This window comes from Thamnophis sirtalis, unplaced genomic scaffold (assembly GCF_051295495.1).
Source record: "Thamnophis sirtalis isolate CommonGarterSnake01/CBP01778 unplaced genomic scaffold, rThaSir2_p1.2 scaffold_4, whole genome shotgun sequence".
Taxonomy (NCBI): Eukaryota; Metazoa; Chordata; class Lepidosauria; order Squamata; family Natricidae; genus Thamnophis; species Thamnophis sirtalis.
In genome coordinates, this window is record NW_028261384.1 from 48,100,462 (window position 1) to 48,121,309 (window position 20,848).

Below are 20,848 nucleotides of genomic sequence, written 5' to 3' on the forward strand. Positions count from 1 at the left end.
TATATAAATCAAAAATGACCTGTAATCTAATGGACATTTCAAATAAAATTACTAATTTCCTCTCTATGTTCTCTCTTATGTTTGGCCTGTTTAATACTTATTCAAGATCTAGTGAATTTAGATAATCAAATAACCAAATTTAGATAATTAAATGACCAAATTTGAATTGCTTTTTCTTGCCTCCAGCTGTCAGAAATGACAGGAACAAAAAGAAAAAGGAGCCTTTAAAGCAAGAGTTCTTAGAGAATTATGAAATGACAGCAGAACTGGATGATCTCACTGAGAAAATCAGAAAATCACACCAGGAAACATTCCCTTCACTCTGCCAGCTGGGCAAATATACAACGGTAAGAGCTATTGTAAAAATTTTATTTTATTATTTTATTTTATTTTATTATTTTATTATTTTATTACTTTATCACTTTATCACTTTATCACTTTATCACTTTATCACTTTATCACTTTATCACTTTATCACTTTATCACTTTATCACTTTATCACTTTATTTTATTATTATTTTATTATTTTATTATTTTATTATTTTATTATTTTATTACTTTATTATTTTATTACTTTATTCCTTTATTCCTTTATTATTTTTTTATTTTTTTATTCTATTATTCTATTATTTTTTATTTTTTATTTTATTATTTTATTATTCTATTATTTTTTATTTTATTATTTTATTATTTTATTATTTTATTTTTAGGACTGGAAGATTGGATGGAATCTCAGAATTAGATTGATCTAGAAGGACCATGCCTATTATAGTACAATCACATGCCTTAAATTAGAATCCTTTATAACTTCACTGATCTAGCTTGGATAGTCCAGTAAATAACTGAACAATAGTATTTAGTTGATGGACCAAAAATAAATAGAACAAATTTGAACTCGTAAACAAATTCTTGCAACTGATAATAGTAAATCAGTTAAACAAAAGTATATCTTGGGTACAGCATATGTGATGGAGTGGAAATAGGAAATTTAGATGGTTTTATTTTATTTTACTTGAAAATGGTGAAAGAAGCTGGAAAAAGAAATTTTAATCTGGATAGATTGTATGTCCTATTGATAACAGAAATACCATTTTTAAAGTGGAAATGTAAGGAAGAAAAGCAAAAGTTGGGTGTGTTGAGTTGCAAAATATAATTCAGTGTCTAGTGGATAAATAACAAGGCAGCCAACTTCCCAATAAGAATATGTATAACTAAAATTAGAAATACACTTTGTATATACATACATATACATGTTATAGGTATATTGCTACACTGTAGCAGAATAAGACATTATATAATCAAGTCAATTCAAGAGGATAAAATTGAAATAAATCCTGTGAGTCACACAAGATAAGAAGATCAAAATCTTGAACAAGAAAGAACTAGGAAAGAAATAAGAATCAATCAATCAATCAATTTTTATTCAGTAACAGAATAGCAAATAAAACAAAAAAATCACAGTTAATTAAGATAAAAAGAAAAATACACAACCTTCTAAAACATTTAAGAAAGATTGGAAGAGGTACTAAGGTGTACTGTACAATTTATAGAGCAATACTTAGCTGTGAATAACAAAATGAAATCAGATTGATCAGATAGTAATAACATAAGATAGAATGAGTCAGGATGTTTAATGAAGAATAGACATAATAATGCATGGTGAGCATTATTATGGTGAGCAGGGGTGGGTTCCTGCCAGTTCTAACCTCTTCTATAGAAGAGGTTCCACAAATCTACAGTGCCGTTTAGAGCCGGTTCCAGCTCCCTCCCCCTACCCGTCTGCACATCATCAAGATGTATAGGGAGAGGAGGAATTCTGGGAGTTGAAATCCACAAGTCTTAAAGCTGTCAAGTTTGAACACCCCTAGGTTTTTTTCCTAAAGGGTTGGGGTTGCAAGGGTCTTGTAACTTGATGGCTTTAAGACTTGCATGTTTCTGAGACAACATTTTGGTTGCTAAGCAAGAGCGTTGTTAAGTGAGTTTCACCACATTTTACAAGTTGGCCATGCCCACCTGGTCATGTGGCTGGCAAGCTACGCCCAGCCGGTCACATGGCCAGCAAGCCACTCCCACAAAGCAGGTCATACCTACAGAAGAGGTTCTAAAAATTTTTGAAACCCACCACTGATGGTGAGCATGCATTATAGAGAGAACAATATGAAATAATATATTTAATCATTTCCGTTATCTCTTCATGGATGAACCCAGTCTCTGTTCAAAGGGGATATTTTGATATCGTTCTCTGATAATAGCTGCTGGGAGGAAACTATCTGTTCTGAAAGGATCCAAACACTTTATGCATGAATATATATATATATACTCCCATATATATACTCCCAAGAAACACGGTTCTATAAGTGAATATTGTCAAAAGGTGCTTTTTTTCCAAAAGACAACTGAACATCACAAAAGTGAATATTGTTTCACCTGATTTGTACATGAGCATCAGTGTTTTGTGAGGTTTTAATGAGCTTTTGTTTTCTCTGTGTGATTCAACTGTGGGAGTCGGAATCTCATAGGGACATGATGGTGAACCTATGGCACGTATGCCACAAGTGACATTTCTGTCAGCTCCAGCGCACATATGTTTTGGCCATTTTTGCCCTCCCCAGGCTACTACAAAGCCTCTGGAGCCTGAGGAGGGTGAAAAACGGATCTACCGGGCCCATCAGAAGTCTGAAAATGGGTCATATCTGGTCTCTGGGGGGGGGGGGAGCCTGTTTTCCCCTTCCCAGACTCCAAGAAAGCCATGCCCAAGGCAATGGGGCGGGGTTCCACACACGCATGCTCAGGGGGCATGGCGCAGGGGTATACTAAATTATGGGGGTGGGCACACAAGCATGTGTGATAGCTTGTGTGTGTGCTTTTGGAACCCGGGGTGAAAAAGGTTCGCCATCACTGTCATAGGAAAACCAGATCTTTTCTGGCATCTTGAAGTTTCTATTGTGAATTACCAGTCTCCTTTTTCTCTAAGAATGTGGGGTGTATGTTTGATAAACATACAGTTGAGAAGCACATCTATTTCTCTGGTGGATTGTGGTCTGTGATTCACAAACAAGATGAATTTCAGAAAGACCAGTTTGATATATAGGTAGTCCTTGACTTATGACCATACATTCAGTGACTTCTCTAAATTGGGAAGTCACAGCCTGCTACACAACCAGTGGTGGGTTGCAGGCGGTACCCCCTGGTACGGGAGTACCGGTGCCTGCCAGGAGCACCGGGTACCGTTCCAGTACGGTGCTCCAGAGGGCCCACCTGCCTGCCCAAGCTCCTTTCCTGTATTTGAGCTCTCTGGCACTTATGCACACATGCATGGAGCATATGGCGCCTGTGTAACGCTCCGCCAAGCAGCTGGAGTGTCGCAGGAGGTAAGAACGCATGCGCGCTCTGCGTGCATGCTGTGTGTGTGCTGCATGCGTGCTGCATGCATGCATGTGGCGGGACGCCGGGCCCCATTGCACCATACCAGTTGTAACAGGATCTGGAACCCACGACTGTGCCCAAACCACCGGTTTGCAAACTTTCCATGGTCCAATAGACTTTACCCTTTTATCTTGCCACTAACATAGGTAAAATGCCACATTTATCTTTGCTCTTTTTCTCCAGCCACTGATAACCCAGCTCATGAATGGTGTTGCAAAAAGAGGCTTCACAAGGATTGCAAGAATGGAGGCTCTTTGGTAGGGCTTTGCCATCTTTTCCAAATCACGTTCCAATTTTGGTCATCTGTCAAGGACTACCTGTAGTGTAAAAACTCTGAACTGAATATTTGATATTTGGTGGGCAAGACAATAAATATTAAGCCCTTACAAACAATACCATAAGTGACAGGGGTCATTCAGTCAGTTAATCAGTCAGAATAGAGTTGGAAGGCACCTTAGAGGTGTTCTAATTCAACCATCTACTACTACCACCAACTACCTACTCAAACAAGAGACCCTATACCATTTCAGACAGTGGCTGTCCAGTCTGTTCTTAAAAACCTCCAGGGATAAAGTACCTATAATTTCTGAATACAATCTATTCCATTGGTTAATTGTTTCCACTGTTAGGCAGTTTCTCTTTAATTCCATGTTGCTTCTCTCCTTGATTATTTTCCATCCATTGTTTCTTGTCTTGCCTTCTGATGCTTTGGAAAATACGCTGACCCTCTCTTGTTTGCAGCAGGCTCTCAAATATTGGAATACTGCTATATGTCATCCCAGTCCTTTTTTTCTCTGGACTAGCCATACCCAATTCCTGCAGCCATTGTTTGTATGTTTTAGTTTCCAGGCTTTTAACCATCTTTGTTGCTCTTTGCACTTTTTCTAAAATCTCAGGGTCTTTTTTATGAAGATGGTTTATAAAGTAGTGATCAAAGATGTTTTTATAAAGATGGTTTTATACTGGATGCAGTATTCCAGGTGTGGTCTTGCAAAGGATTTATAAACATATTAATATTTAATGTGATTTTGATTCCATGCCGCTGCAATCAAGGATTGTATGAGCTTTTTTGCTACTGTCACACACTGCTGGCTCATGTTTAGTGATCATCCACTAGAACAGCAGTCACCAACTGGTGGTCTGTGAGAATTTTTGGTAGTCCACAGAAAAAATATTTCCATTTTTTATATTGCACTAAATCAGGGATCCTTAAACTACGGCCCCTAGGACGGATATGTGCAATGAATGTTTGTGTTGCTGCAGAGAGTCTCCCCCTTTGGGATCTTTTTGTATGGGTCAGAGGGGCGCAGAAATTCCGACTTGGTGTCTGCTTGGCTTCTTGGTGTGGGTCTTTGGGTGAAGGCTGGAGAGAAGCGCTGCTGGTGGTGATGAGCTGGAAGACCTTGTTCCAGTGGGACTGCATCATAGCCTGGAATTGGCTGACCATCTCAGCCTGCTGAGCCTCCAGGTCCCGGTACCTGGCCTTGAACTCCTGCAGGTCTTCCATCCGCTTGGCAAGCCTATGCTGGTAGTCCTGAGTAAGGTGTTTCTACTGAGCCTTCTTCTTGGTTATATCCAATTTGAACTGAGCTGTTTTACCAACTCTTTCTCATGGTGGCTCTTTAGCTTCAACAACTGCTTTCTGTTGGGGACCTAAAGAGCCGAGGCGGGGAGGCGAAGAGTGGCTGGGAGGGGTGAGTAGAGGCTGACAAGGAACCCTTGATGTGAGTGACATTGAGTTGGCCATGCCCACCCAGTCACATGACCCACGCCCATCCAGCCAGTCATTGGGCAGATCATATTAGTGGTCCACGGGATTTAAAATTATGAATTTAACAGTCCCTGAGGTCCGAAAGGTTGGTGGCACCAGTACTAGGACTTCAAGGTCCCTCTCACTGTTACTGTTTTTTTAGCATGGTTTTTCCTAATCTTTGCGTTTTATGCCTAGGTGCAAAACCTTACTTTTATTTGCATTAAATTTCATGTTGTTGTATGGGCCCTATGTTCAAGTCTGTCAAGATTTTTTGGAATCCTGAGCTTGTCTTATGGATTGTTCATTATTCCTGCCAGCTTAGTGTCATCTGCAAATTTGATGAGTTCTTCTTCTATTCCCTCATCTAAGACATTTATAAAAATATTGAATAATACTGGGCCTAAAGCAGAGCCTTGTAGTATCTCACTGCTTACTTCTCTCCATGTGGATGTACTACCATTAATCACTAAGCCATGGGCTGGTGATGCTGTCTATCCCACATTTTTCTAGTTTACCAAGAAGTAGGTTGTGGTCTTCTTTGTTGAAGCCTTGCTTGAAGTTTAAGTATGTGATGTCCACAGCATTTCGCTGGTCTCTTAATTTAGTCACTTTGTCACAGAATGAAATAAGACTGGTCTTGTTTATTAATTTTTATTTTATTTTATTATTTATTTATTTATTATTCCCTAAAAATTGAATCTCCTATCATCAAAATGGGACGCATTGGCTCAGTGGCTAAGGCGTTGAGTTTGTTGATCAGGTTCGAATCTCTAGCGCCGCATAACTGAGTGAGTTCCCAGTTTCTGCCAACATTGCAGTTCGAAAGCACCTACAAAATGCAAGTAGAAAAATAGGAACCACTTTGGTGGGAAGGTTCTATGCGCCTTCGGCATTTCGGCCACATGACTACGGAGACGTCTTTGGACAGCTCTGGGTCTTTGGCTTTGAAACAGAGATGAGTACTGCCTCTAGAGTCAGGAATGACTAGCATATTTGTGCGAGGGGAACCTTTACCTATCATCAATATTCATCTTTTTTCCTTAGAGAAGTCTATAAGTCAGGAATCTTACATGCCACATAATATAGGGTGATGGCCTGATTCAAAAGTAAATGTGACGGAATGTTGGAATGTTTATGTTTATTCAACTTGTATGCCGCCCTATTCCCGAGGGACTCAGGGCGACTAACAAACCAAAGGAAAGGGGAATACAAACAGAACACAAGACAAGTTAAAACAAAACAACAGTCACAACAGTTTAAGTGGGGCGGGGAACTCATCAGCCCCAGGCCTCCCGGAACAGCCAGGTTTTAACGGCTTTGCGGAAAGCCTGAAGGGTGGTGAGGGTCCGGATCTCCACGGGGAGATTGTTCCAGAGGGCCCTCCCCCGAGAGGTCGACAGTTGACATTGGCTAGCAGATGGTATTCGGAGGAGGCCTAATCTGTGGGATCTAATTGGTCGTAGGGAGGTGATTGGCAAGAGGCGGTCTCTCAAGTACCCAGGTCCAATACCATGTAGGACAGAGAGTTCTCGAAGCGTGGGTATACTGTCTTTTGGCTCTGACCCTACTTATGTCTTGTTTCAGTCCTACTGATCATGCTATTCCCAGCAAATCATTAGTCAATTTAAAAAGGCTGCTCAGGCTCGTCTTACAGATTCAAAAATTTGCATCTCCTCTTAATCTAAAATTCAGTTTGTTTCGTTGGGCAAGTGGAAATCAGTAAAAAAAAAAAAAAAGGCAGTTTGGTCTAATGGTTAATGCACCAAACTAGAAACCAGGAAACTGAATTCTAGTCCTATCTTAGTCATTAAAGCTGGCTGGGTGATTTTGGACCACTCATTCTCTCAGATCAACTTACTTCATAGGGTTGTTGTGCAAAATAAATAAATAAATAAATAAATAGGGGGAAGGACTTTATGTATGTTTACTGCTTTGAGTAACATATAAAGTAATAAAGGCAATGTTTTAAAAATCTGAAAATAAAGAAAGATCCTTTTTTTTCTTTGTGTTGTTTTATTTTCTGTGATCTCTATGTCTTTCTCTTTTTAGTAAGAGGTGCAGCAAATAGTGACAAAAACACCCAATGACACCGCTTAAATGAAAACTTAAAAAAAAAATTAAATATCAAATGGCAGTACAACAGGCTTGTGCATTTTTACTGATAAAAACAGAACTAAAGTGCTTTCCAGCTTTATTCCTGTCTTATTACTTGGCTGGCATGTCATTGCTGACTTGATTTTATCATTCGGTATGGAGGGAAATTGCTAAAACTATATTTATAGAGGTACTTTTAAATGCCCATTACCAAATGAAAGCCACAAATGCTTTCTGGCTAAAGTTCCCATAGTTATGGCACATCTAGCCATTTTCAGTTGGAGTCTCTCTTGACTTAGCAGGGCAGTAAAGCAACAAAGTAACTTTGTTCTTTATTCATAGCCTTTTCTCTTCAGTTTGCATAGTAGTCAAATTAGATTTATGCTTTTTTAGAGCTGTTAGTCATTGCATGAGACACAGATGCATTTAACTTTTTTTGCATGGATGGTAGGGAAGCATGATAAAGAGAGCTGGGAAGATCCTGCTGAAAATTTCATTCGTACTTGCTGGTTTCATGCAACAACCTCTTTCCAGATGGATGCCCTACTGTGGAATAAATTTCAAGCTCTAGGCTGTGCTGTGTTCATGTCTACATTGCCATTTTTCTAGGAAAATGGATATAAACTGGCTATTGTATTTAATTACATCCCAACACATCTTGTTTTTATCTCTCCCATCCTCCCAATCCCCCATGTGCAGAATTTCATCAAGGTCCTTGAGGATATAAAGTAAATCTTTATACTTATAGGATGCAGAATCCTTAAAAGGAATGTATGAAGTCATCAAAACAAAACCCATTAAAGCCCCCCATCCCGGTGTCTCATGTTGCAGCTCTAGAATATAATCTGCTGGATAAGATCCAACATTGGAATTTAATTCTCTGCACAATATATGTAGGAAACTGTAGATGTGAAGTATGGAAGTGTTTAGTACTATTTTATTTTACCTTCTGGATAAATGTCATCTATGTTTCCTGCATATGACAAATTGAGGAAAAAAGAGATAGCTCAGACATCGGCACTCATCTTAATTTACCTTAGTGTAATGCAATGCAGGTAGTTTATTGTTATGGTCAAAAGATCAGCATAAGGAATATAGAAAAATAAACACACAGAAAAAGAGTTTATATATAACCAGAATGTAAAACGGAACAAATATAGAAAATTTCCATGTGTTTTAAAATAATTCTTGCATCGCAGCCTGTGGTTCATCATTAGTTGTATTTGTATCGTTTCCAAGTCTTTCAAACCTCAACCTGATCACTATTTTTATTCTTCATATATTTGTAATTGGTGCACTCCTGTGCCAATCATGTCCTGTCTCTAAGAGGCCGTTGTGACATTCCTAATCTTTCACTACATTGAATGCTCTATATCAAAAGTCCATAATCCCTGAGCCACATACAAACTTGGCTGCACAGCTGGAGGTGAGTGGCAGCCAAGTGAGAAAACCATCTCCTCCACACCCCAAGTCTGTGGAAAAGTTGTCTTCCATGAAACTGGTCCCTTGGGCCACAAAGGTTGGGGACCATTGGTGTATTTGGAACTGGAAATGATAGAAAGGAATATCTTGCTGCATTTTAGGAGTAGTTACTTGACCTCAGTACTTTAGGAGCTGATGTGGGAACATCAATCCCGACATCCTTCCCTGCTGTCTTGAACCCCTGAGAATATAGTTCAGTGATATTGTACTTCCTGTTCTAACAGTTTGGTTGTATCTGTTCCTCCCTACTCAGGTTCATTTCCATAATAATTCATTTTGGAAAGAATATGTTTTTCTTTTAACTAACTTTAGTCAAATTTAGAAGCTATTCCATTTTTTATTTTGCAGGTGCAGACAATATCTAGATAGAACACAAAACTGTAATACTCTTCATAAGATGCTGCTTATTGCATATTACCAAATTTTGCATAAATTGCATATTACCCAATTTTTCAACATTTATAATGCAGACTGAGCTCCAGGGCAATATAGTTTATATAGCTTTGCAGGTGACTGCTAGAGCCTTCTCAGAGCTTATTGTCAAATTGTATACTTTAATCTAATCAAATGGAAAGATATATTGGAGAATAACTCTAGTAACTATGATTACTTGATTTAATTTTCATTACAATTAATGTGTATAAATCAGATTTGGCTTTTGTTCTAGTCTCAACGGCTTGGGGAGATGTGTCTTCTACTATACTCTCCCTCTCCAGTGGTTATGCATCTTTGATTACATTCAACTGGTACAAATTGCACCAACATATGCATAGTACTATGTAAAGATCTAGCATATATTTTCTCAGTGGACAACTCTTTGTAGATGAAGAACTTTGAACCCAAGGTAGAAGAGATTATTATCAAATGCCATATTTGGCAGGGAGAAAAGAAAAGGAATTCCTAATTGTTTTCTTCTGTCTAATAAATGGTTCTTCTTTTGTTCATAATAAATTTATTTTTTTCAGAGATGTAAAAGCTTTTTGAGCCATAGAGAAAAAAGGCTAACTTGAACTACTAATTTGCTGAACCTATAAGCATGTTAAAAGAGGTCACGTTGCATGGAAAGTGTACTCTGCAAAATGAAGCTCTTTTTCCCACACATGGAAACCATTCTTCTGGTTACACATAATTAATTCCTTGGTTCTGACAGTGAAGGATGGGGTTTTAGTGTAGACACTGTGTACCAAATGGGAAAGGAAGATCTGCAACCTTTAGAAATGCTCTCATTTATTTGACCCATTGGACAGATATAGCCTTTAATCGTAAGCACAAGAAAAGTATGTAAGGAAAGACTAAACAAGATTAAAAAACAAAAGGATTTCAACCGCAAATCTCACTGATATTGAAATTGTTAAGATACGTTTCTTTTAGAGGGTCTTTGATTCAACTACATTTTGTCACAGCAATTGATTCATTTTGTTCTTTTTAGAACTCTAGTGCGGACCATAGAGTTCGTCTGGACCTTGGGCTTTGGGACAAATTCAGTGAACTTGCAACAAAGTGCATTATTAAAATAGTGGAATTTGCAAAACGATTGCCTGGTTTCACAAGTTTGACAATTGCAGACCAGATCACACTACTTAAGGCTGCTTGCTTGGACATTTTGGTATGTAACTTGTCTCTTTACAGTATTCTGTTCACTTTTGCTTCCAAATCAGTGTATTCAGGAGGAGTCTTGCTGATGAATACTGGTAATAGAAAGATAACAGGCACAATAATCTTTGGGGATGGGCATGTGCCATGGAAATGTTTGCATTTTTATATAGCAAACAATCTAGCAATAATATTTCTACTGTTTTCTCTAGCTTCTTCATATTCATCCCCATTCACTCTAGCATAGTCAGGCAAGCACACTTTTAAATGAAGCAGAGGCATTCTTGGGAACAAAGAAGGCTGTCACTTTGATTCATGTTACAGCATTGCTGTGTGTATGTGAGAATAAGTGTGTAAGAAGAGAGAGAGGGAGGGGAGGGGGGAGAGAGAATACTCATTTGAGGCAGGGAACCTGCTTCACACTAAAATAAGTTCTTGCAGTTAATGGTATTTCTCATACCTTGCTCTAGGAAACAAAAGGTGCTCAAAAGAGCTGTAACTAGCCAATTCCCAATTTCCCTGTATCTATCCAAACAAGTTCTAAGGAGAGAGACTGTCAATTTTAAGCAATTGGAAATTGAAACTGAATGCCTTTCTTCTCCCATGATTAGAGGTAAACAAAAGGATCAGAAAGAGATGTATTGCGGAACTGAAGAATGTAGTTTTTCTGTTCAGAATTTGTAGCACTAAGATCCAAAATGTTTCTCTTTTTAAAGTTCAGGGACACTGCCCCTATCTTATAAATTTGTGATCCTTAGTAAAAGTTGTGAGAGTTCATGTGCATGTGATTAATCATTTTTAAGGACAGAATGGAGAGTCTGTGCTCTGCAGGCTCTTAATATCATTAGCTCTAGCCAGAACAGCAACAATTGAAGGACCATACATTCCCTATCTTTGTTTTAGGGTAAAGTAGTAATACAGAACTAATTCCCCTAATTGCTTCTTGTTAAGTAGATTTGAAGTTTGGTTTGTATAGAAACATTGCCCACTAAAATAATTAATATTATGTTACCAGAAACCTATAAAGTTTGGTTGAAAATTTCTAACAAAATCCTAGGAAGGGAAATATGGTAAGTACTGTAGCTTCTTTTCCTTTTCTTGCAAGTTCTACTACCACTACTACAAGATGATGAGAAGAAAAGAGGCAAGAGGAGATTAGCGTGCACCTCAAAGATGCACGTAGAAGAGTCCTTTTTTGCCTAGGCTTTCACATTTGTTAGTCTTCTTTTTATTGTGTATGCTCTTTCTTCAAGACAGACACACCTATTGTCAATTACTTGCCTGCCATAGTTAATGCTGCTGTAACATAACAGTGAAGTAATGCCATGAATTATAAAATCTGGCATACCTGATGAAGAATTCTGAAAAGGAAGTTGAACTGCAGTTGAAAGGCAAAGTAGCTTAATAAATGGTTACTATATTACTGCTGGTATGGCTCTTTTAAATAAAGATAAGAGGGAATTTTCTTAGCTTAGCTTCTCTCCAACTCTTCACTCTTAAGAGGCTTCTTGCTATTTTCCTGGAAAATTTATCAGCAGCCAGATATAATCTTCTATAATCTTCCCTTGCTTCAAGAACCTTTCTGGATCCCAGACAGGATTGGACCAAGCTTTTGGCACAGATGGTAATATATCTCATATAGATATGTGTCATCTTTAGCATTTTGGACAACTTTATTCTCTGGAGGAATGGAGACATTTCTCTCGTGTATATCTGATCATCATGTGATCCTTTATGTTCTCACTGTTTGGGTGAGGCCAAAAGTAGAAGTAGCTAGGTAGGTGCGGCATTCTTACTTTTTTGAATATCGCTTTACGCCAGGGGTGTCAAACTTGTGGGGCGGATGTATCACGTGCTGGCCCCACCACTGCCCAGTTTAGTGAAGGGGAAAAAAGTCCCAATACATCATGTGATGACGCCTTGACGATGAGAGTTTGACACCCCTGCTTTATGCTCTTCCGATCACTCCTTTTTCTTTTCTTTTTTCTATGCTTGTTTTCTCTTCCCCTGACCTATCTCTCTTCTGCTTGCTGAGAAGTCTGAATTGATTGCTATCAGGCAAAAAAAAAACCACATGAAATGAAACTATGTCCTGTTTCAAACTAGGGGTTCAAATTGTCCACTTTTGCATTATAGGATTAATTATGGTATAATTCTTTCTTGCAGGACTTTCTCTAAAGATGAAAGATTATTCTTGATTACAGATAAAGTGCATTCAGAAAGTATTCAGACTTCACTTTTGTCAATTTTGTTGTGCGGCAGCTTTATTCTACAGTTGTTGAAATTCATTTTTTTCTCATTAATCTACATTCAGTACTCCATAATGACGAAGTGAAAACAGAATTTTAGAAATGTCTGTAAATTTATTAAAAAGAAAAAACTGAAATGCCACATTGGCATAAGTATTCAGACCTTTGCAATGACACTTGAAATGTAGCTTTAGTGCCTCCCATTTCTCTTGATTGTTGCTGACATGCCTCTACATTTTGAATGGAGTCTACCTGTGGTAAAATTAAATTGATTGGATATGATTTCGAAAGGCACACACCTCTCTATAGAAGTGTCACAGCTGACAATGTATACTATAGCACAATGATAGCTAACCCTTTTGCTGTCGAGTGTCGAAAGTGTGCGTGCCCATACCCATAATACGATGAACATGTGACCCCCTGCCACACACACCCCTCCCAGCGCATGGACATTCTCCTTGTGCCCCATTTTGGTCTAGCAGGCCTCCCTGAAACATCCTGGGACAAAAAACAGGCTGTGGGGGAAGGCCACACCCCTGTGCTCCGTTTTGGGCCTAGCAGGCCTCCCTGAAGCCTCTTGGGACAAGAAACGGGCTGTGGGGGGGGGAATGCCACACACCCCTGTTCCATGTTTTGGACCAAGAAGGCCTCTCTGAAGCTGCCTGGGGCATGGGGGAGGGTGCACCGCAGCCACACACTCCCTTGACCCACCCGTACCAGGGGTGGGATTCAAAAATATTTACTACCGGTTCTATGGCCGTAGCTTAATGGGTGTGGTGTGGCTTGGTGGATATGGCAGAGGAACAATACTGCAAAATTCCCATTCCCTCCCTGCTCCTGGGAGAAGGATACTGTAAAATCTCTGACAATAAGCAAACTAGAACTGAGGAGAAATTTCCTGATAGTTAGATAGTTAATTAGTGAAATGATTTTAGTGACTTGTGGATGTTCCAACATTGGAGGTTTTTAAGAAGAGATTGGACAACCATTTGTCTGAAATATTATAGGGTTTTCTGCTTGAGCAAGGGTTTGACCAAAGACCTCCAATAACAGCCCTGTTATTCTGTTCTGTTATTCTGAGAGGAGTAAGATTTCAAGCCTTCAAATTCCAGCATCAGTGTGATTTTTCATATAAATTTTAGCAAGATTCTTAGTGTTCAAAATTAGAATGAGTAATCTGGATCTTCAACTCCAAATCCTGTTCTGTAAGGCAACTTTAAGACTTGTGGACTTCAACTGGCTGGGGAATTCTGAGTGTTCTTAAAGTTGCTGAGTTTTGAGACTTCTCCTGTAAGGAATCCAGAACAGAACACAACAGAAAGACTGACTAGTTTCCACTTGAATACCTCAAATATTCAATCAGGATACACTTTGCTATAAATTAAATTCATTGCAGTGTTTTGTTTTCTGCTTAATAATATTATTTTACCTGTATTTTTATTACAACTTTATTGGATTTTATATGATTTTATATGTATTTATGGTTTCATTTTGATGTTTGTAAACCATCCACAGTTGCTGCAAGATTGGTGGCAAAAACATTTAACAAACCAACAGAGAGAACAAACCTTGATCAATTTCAACCCTGAATGGACAGGGGTGCTCCATTGTAGTCTATAATACATCGCCTTCCCTTTCTTCACTTGAAAGAAAAATTGCAATAATGGCAGACAGATAATTTTTACCTCTTATTAAGACATATGTGATACATATGAAAACAATTGTTATATAGAAAAGTTAGAGGAAAAAAATGAGCATTTGGCCTAAAACACCTAAATTATTTTATTTCAAATAAGTATTTCTGAGGGAACACAATACTTGAGTCTTAACCTTTGAGTTAACATTTAGTATTTGATGGCATAAGATGTACACTGTTGGATTTATTTAAGTGGTGGTTCCAAAATTGTAGAGAGATTTTGGTTTAGTCAAACCCATTGATGGAGGCAATAACTATAACGATTATTTGCAAAACCCATCATTTTTAACCTTCCTGAATTGACATAATTTTTCTTTCTTCCTTTCCCTCCTTCCTTCCCAGATCCTTCGCATTTGCACAAGATACACCCCTGAACAAGACACAATGACCTTTTCTGATGGCCTTACGCTAAACCGAACTCAGATGCATAATGCTGGATTTGGTCCCCTGACAGATCTTGTGTTCACATTTGCCAATCAGCTTCTGCCGTTGGAAATGGATGACACTGAAACTGGCCTACTTAGTGCCATCTGCTTAATTTGTGGAGGTGTGTTTGAAAGACATCAGCTTAATTGTGGAATAGGTTGATTAGGCTATCATTGCTCCAGATTTTGCCAACAGGATTTTAATTTTTGATGAGGTTAACATGGAAGCAGGAGGAAGTTCGCTAGCTATTGCAGGATATTTCCTGCCTTACTGAGGAAGTGGACAAGGCCATGGGAGCGGTAAGTGCTTCCACCTGCTTACTGGACCCGTGTCCCTTCTGGCTGGTTTCGGCCAGCAGGGAGGTTATACGAGGCTGGTTCCAGAGAATTATTAACACCTCTTTACAGGAGGGATCTTTCCCACAGCCCTTAAAGGATGCGGTGGTGAGACCCCTCCTTAAGAAACCTTCTCTGAATCCAGCTATCTTTAAAAACTATCGTCCAGTCTCCAACCTCCCCTTTGTTGGGAAGGTTGTTGAGAAGGTGGTGGCCTTTCAACTCCGACGGTCCTTGGATGAAGCAGATTATCTTGATCCCTTCCAGTCAGGTTTCAGGCCTGGTTACTCCACCGAATCTGCTTTGGTCGCGCTGACCGATGATCTCTGACGGGCAAGGGATAGAGGATATTCCTCTATCCTGGTGCTTCTTGACCTCTCAGCGGCCTTCGATACCATTGACCATGGTATCCTTCTACGACGACTGGGGGAGGTGGGAGTGGGAGGCACCATCTTATGGTGGTTCTCCTCTTACCTCTCAGACAGGTCGCAGTTGGTGTTGGTTGGAGGACAGGTTGACCCCTAGGCCCCTCAAATACGGGGTGCCGCAGGGCTCGGTCCTGTTTTCCCTCCTATTTAACATCTACATGAAGCCGCTGGGTGAGATCATTCGCCGGCACGGGATTAAACACCACCAATATGCGGACGATACTCAACTGTATCTGTCTGCCCCGTGCCAGCGAAGCAGTGGAAGTGATGTCCCAGTGCCTGGAGGCTGTTAGGGTCTGGATGGGTGTGAACAAGCTGGCACTCAATCCAGATAAGACCAAGTGGCTATTGATGTTTCCTCCCAAGGATAGTCCAGATTCTCCATCTATTAGCCTACACCTCTCAGAGAGGGCCCAAAACTTGGGTGTCCTCCTGGATCCGCAGTTGACATTAGAACACCATTTGTTGGCGGTGACCAGGGGGGCTTTTGCCCAGGTTCGTCTGGTGCACCAGTTGCGGCCCTATCTGGACCGGGAGGCACTTTGAATGGTCACTCACGCCCTCATCACCTCAAGGGTCGATTACTGCAACGCACTCTACATGGGGCTGCCCTTGAAGAGTGTTCGGAGACTGCAGTTGGTCCAGAATGCAGCCGCGCAAGCGATATCGGGTGTACCTCGGTACACCCATGTTACACCTATCCTCCGCGAGCTGCACTGGCTCCCTATTGGTCTCCGGACGCGCTACAAGGTGCTGGTGATTACCTTTAAAGCCCTACATGGCCTTGGACCTGGATATCTGAGAGACTGCCTCCTGCTGCATACCTCCCAACGGCCGATAAGAACTCACAGGCTACGCCTCCTCCGGGTGCCGTCAGGCGACCACTCGGGGGAGAGCCTTTTCTGTAGCTGCTCTGGCTCTGTGGAACGATCTGCCCGCAGAGATCCGGACCCTTCCCACTCTTGCAGCCTTCCAAAAAGCCACCAAAACCTGGCTGTTCTGGCAGGCCTGGGGCTGTTGATCTATAAATCAGGTCCAACCCCCAGCTAAGCCGAATGTATGTTGTGTTTTTAAATTGTTTTCGTTTCTATCCCCTATTTGTTATTTTATTTTATCTCATATTTGTAAGCTGCCCGGAGTCCTTCGGGTTTAGGCCGCATATAACCTCATTAAATTACGAATTACGATCAGATATTGAGAAAGCCTTATTGCTAATATATATTCAATTTATATGCTGCCCAATTCTCAGAGACTTTGCAGTTTGGCACATATTTAAAACGTGACAGTAAAAATAAGAAACAAAAATGGGTACTGGTGGTAGAATAATCAACTGGGTTAATAAAGGAAACCTACCTAAGTTAAAAAGGAGCTTCAATCATCCCCACCAAAGGCTTGGATAAGTGCCAGGTGTTCTGGTCTCTTGAAACATTAGTAGGATGGGGACTGTTCAGTTCTGCAGGGGTAAATACATCAAGAGAAGGCATTCTCCCAGGGTTCGGATACGTAGCACTGCTTAATTGAAGGAACCTGAATTGATTTGCTTGGCCAGCTACAGTGGGGAGATAGGTAGTCCCTCAAGTAATCAGCTATCTGTCATGTTTTTCTATTTGTTTTGGCTTCTTAATGTTCTAAACTCAAGAGATGAAATCTGGTGGTAGCTGAAGAAGAGAATAGGGGGTCATGATATGGTAACTGTGAAACAGAGAATTCTGTGTAAAGGGATTAGAAAGAAAGAAGGTGGTACTGAAATGCCTTGAAATAAAGTAACTCTAATCAAAATTGGATTGCTATGGTAGTTAAAAATGTTTGGATGTTGGAAAAAATTGGAGGAAAGCACAGCCAAAATCTAAATATTTCTTCATATATTCCTTCAGACAAAATCTTGTGATTGATACATTCAGAAGGAAGCATTAGTAACAATTTTCAGTGTTTAGTATGAATGGAGGAAAGCAATAGATCTAGCTTTCCTTTAATCTTTTGCTGACACCTACTGGCACACAAAGGCAATATTGCTCTGGGATCAGGGATACAAAAGAAATAAAAATATAAAAGAAAGAATATACATTACACTAATCTTTGAAATTTATGTTGTTGTTTTATGTTACTGTTTTACAAATTAAAATTTTATGGATACTTCATGTTGGAATTTATATAAATATTTACTTTTGGCAGTTCAATGGTCTACAGCTGGAAAAGAGGAAATAAAATAGTTCATCAGTTGCAATCTCATCAGTTAGAAAAAAACAAGTTGTGCAAAGAATGTTACCACAGGGATGACAAGTAGGAATTGATTTTTTTAAAAAAATCTCCAGCACAAAGGAAAGTAATAACAAAGGAAAATAGGAAGCCATCATAGCATGTGTTTATAACGGTTTGATGTTTGGGTACAGACATTTAACAATTATACTTTCTCAGACCGCCAGGATCTCGAAGAACCAACAAAAATAGATGAACTACAGGAGCCATTACTAGAAGCTCTCAAAATATACATCCGAAAAAGAAGACCCAGCAAACCTCATATGTTTCCAAAAATCTTAATGAAAATTACAGATCTGCGCAGTATCAGTGCAAAAGGTAAGTTTGATAACTTTTTAAGGAAGATGATTGTCAACAGGAGATTGTTGACAATTGCAATTGTTGACCCAGCTGGTTAATGCTAAAAGAGTTACAGAAGTACATTTTAAGAAAGGCATTAGTACCTTTTACAGAATAACAGTTGGATGGGATCTATGTCTTTCCTATTCAGGCAGGAAATCCTATATCATGGATGTCAAACTCGCTGCATCACATTGCATCACGTGATATATTGTGATGTTTTTTCCCTTCATGGAGCTGGGGTGGGTGTGGCCAGGGCATGATGCATCTGGCCTATAGGTTGCCACAGTTGGATACCTTTTCAGACAAATGTTTGTCCAATCTCTTCTTTAAAACCTCCAGCATCCACAACTATCAGAGAGAAGTTATTCCACTGATTATTCTATCAGGAAATTTTTCCTTAGTTCTTCTCTCCTTGATTAGTTTTCATTCATTGCTTCTTGTCCTGCCTTTAGGTGCTTTGAAGAATAGATTGACTCCTTCTTCTTTATGACAATCCCTTAGATATCCTTGTTATGTTTGCATAAATTCAGTTTCCTTAATGAAAACAAAATCTTGATCCTGAACTTGAGTTATGTAAATTTCGGATTTACATAATCATGATGAGCTCATCAATAACAAAAAGTTATCATTGCAGAATCATTTTTTAAGTTAAGTAGTAACATTTAGGATTAAATGTAAAAAGCCAGGTAAAGAGAACTGCTATCAGGCCATCTTAGTCCTTCTTTTCATTAAACTAGACATACCTAATGCCATCAACCATTCTTTATATGTTTTAACCTCCAATCACCTAATCATCTTTGTTATTCTTCTGTGTACTCTTTCTAGAGTGTTAACATCTTTTTTACATCCTGGTGACTAAAACTGGATACAGTATTTGAAGCATAGTCTTATCAAGGCATTATAGTGTGGTATTGACATTTCATGTGATCTTGACTCTATTAATGTAACCTAGGACTGCTTTGGCTTTTGGCAGCTGCAACACACTGCAGTCTCCTGTGTCCAGGAACAGAATAGAATAGACTGGAAGGGTACCTGGAGGTCTTTTAGTCCAGCCTCCTGCTTAAGCAGGAGAACCTATACAATATCAGACAAGTGACTGCCCAGTCTCTTCTTAAACACCTCCAGGGATGGAGCTCCCTCAATTTCTGAAGGCAAACTGATTAATTGTCCTCACTGTTAGGAAGTTTCTCCTTAATTCCAGGTTTCTTATCTCTTTGGTTAGTTTCCAATCATTGTTTCGTGTCCTGCCCTCTAGTGCTTTGTAAAATAATTTGACCCTCTCTTCTTTGTGGCAGTCCCTCAAATACTAGAATACTGCTATCATGTTGCCGCTAATCTTCTTTTCTTTAGATTAGCCAAACCCAAATCTTGCCGCCGTTTAGTCTCCGGGCTTTTGATCATCTTAGTTGCTGTTCTCTGAACTTTTTCCAAAGTCTCAATACCTTTTTTTGTAGTATGGTGATTAAAATTGGTTGCAGTATTCTAGATATGGTCTTACTAGGTTTTATAAAGTGATACTTAATACTTCAAGTGATCTTGATTCTATGTCTATTTGTATTACCCAGGATTGTATTAACCTTTTGGGCTGCTACTGCACACTGCTGGCTCATATTCAAGAGATCATCCAATAAGACTCCAAGGTCCCTCTCACAGTTACTGTTTTTGAGCCAGTCTCACCTAATCTGTATTTACAACTTTGATTTTTCCTGTCTAAATGTAAAACTTTGCTTTTCTTCACATTAAAATTCATTTTGTTGGATAAGGTCCATTGTTCAAGTTTGTCAAGATCTTTTTAAATCCTGCCTACCTAGCTATGATTGTAATGCCACTCATTCTGATTGCATGATTAGAAGAGGTTTTTTTTTTAATGGTAAGACGAAAAGAGTTAAGTAGGAAAATGAATTACCAACTTCTTTCAGAGTTGTTGGGATGGCTGGAAAAAATTGGTTAATGGACACAGCAGATTCAGACTTCTGATATGATGAGCTACCAGAGATATAAAGATAAGTTAGTCAGTAATAGATATTGCTAAATCTACTATACTGGCTGAGGAATACCATTATTTCAGGGGGGAAAAAATCAAAGACTTATTCTGAAGTGTTCATATGGAAGCTCAAAAAATAAAAATGGCAACTATGCCTGCTTAGTCAAAGCTATACCTCCTTTTTTTAAGAGATAACGTGCAAATGTTAAATGTCACATCTTAACCAGAACATGTTTCTTTTCATGACTTGCGCCTTTCAATTGAAACATATGACCATAAGTGGGTATATTTGACTTTCCTTGAAATTTAGGCAGTTGAATTCAACATTTTAATAATCATATCTTTTAGTATAAACAGGTATGTAAACAAAAGTTTTTTGCCATATTTTTGCTAAGATGATCAATTTTGTTGGTAGGCCTGTTTATTCTGAACATTGTTCAGAAAACAAGAGTAATCCAAAAGGGTTCCTAAAGGTTGACTATACTAACTAAAGATTAATTGAATTCAACAGAAGTACTTTTCTGCTAGTTAAAATGAATTGTTGCAGTTTATCAAATAGAAATAAAACAAAATAAAATTGAATGTTCTGAATGACTGCATGATTTTTTAAAATTATTAATGAAAAAGTTTTAAAAATTCCAAAAAACTGCTACATAGACATTTTCCCTAAACCCTGATTTTCAAGACTCCATGTTTTGAAACATGTTATTTCATCTTGAAAATATTCCTCTTTCACATTATACGATTTCTCTATAATTGTTTAGCTTTTTTTTAGCTTTTTATC

At 38.9% G+C, this 20,848-nt stretch overlaps 1 protein-coding gene across 3 annotated transcripts in view; it reads left to right on the forward strand.

Moving 5' to 3' along the window:
* The window catches only part of RARB (retinoic acid receptor beta), a 278,793-nt gene that overhangs the window by 255,994 nt on the left and 1,951 nt on the right, over positions 1 to 20,848 (forward strand). For 2 of the 3 annotated variants that reach the window (XM_087712874.1, XM_087712873.1), the window contains 4 exons: positions 187 to 347; positions 10,185 to 10,361; positions 14,636 to 14,840; positions 17,898 to 18,056. In XM_087712874.1, coding sequence (XP_087569000.1) covers positions 187 to 347; positions 10,185 to 10,361; positions 14,636 to 14,840; positions 17,898 to 18,056 — 702 coding nt within the window. The remainder of the gene's footprint in view (positions 1 to 186; positions 348 to 10,184; positions 10,362 to 14,635; positions 14,841 to 17,897; positions 18,057 to 20,848) is intronic. The other variant, XM_087712875.1, reaches the window with a different exon arrangement.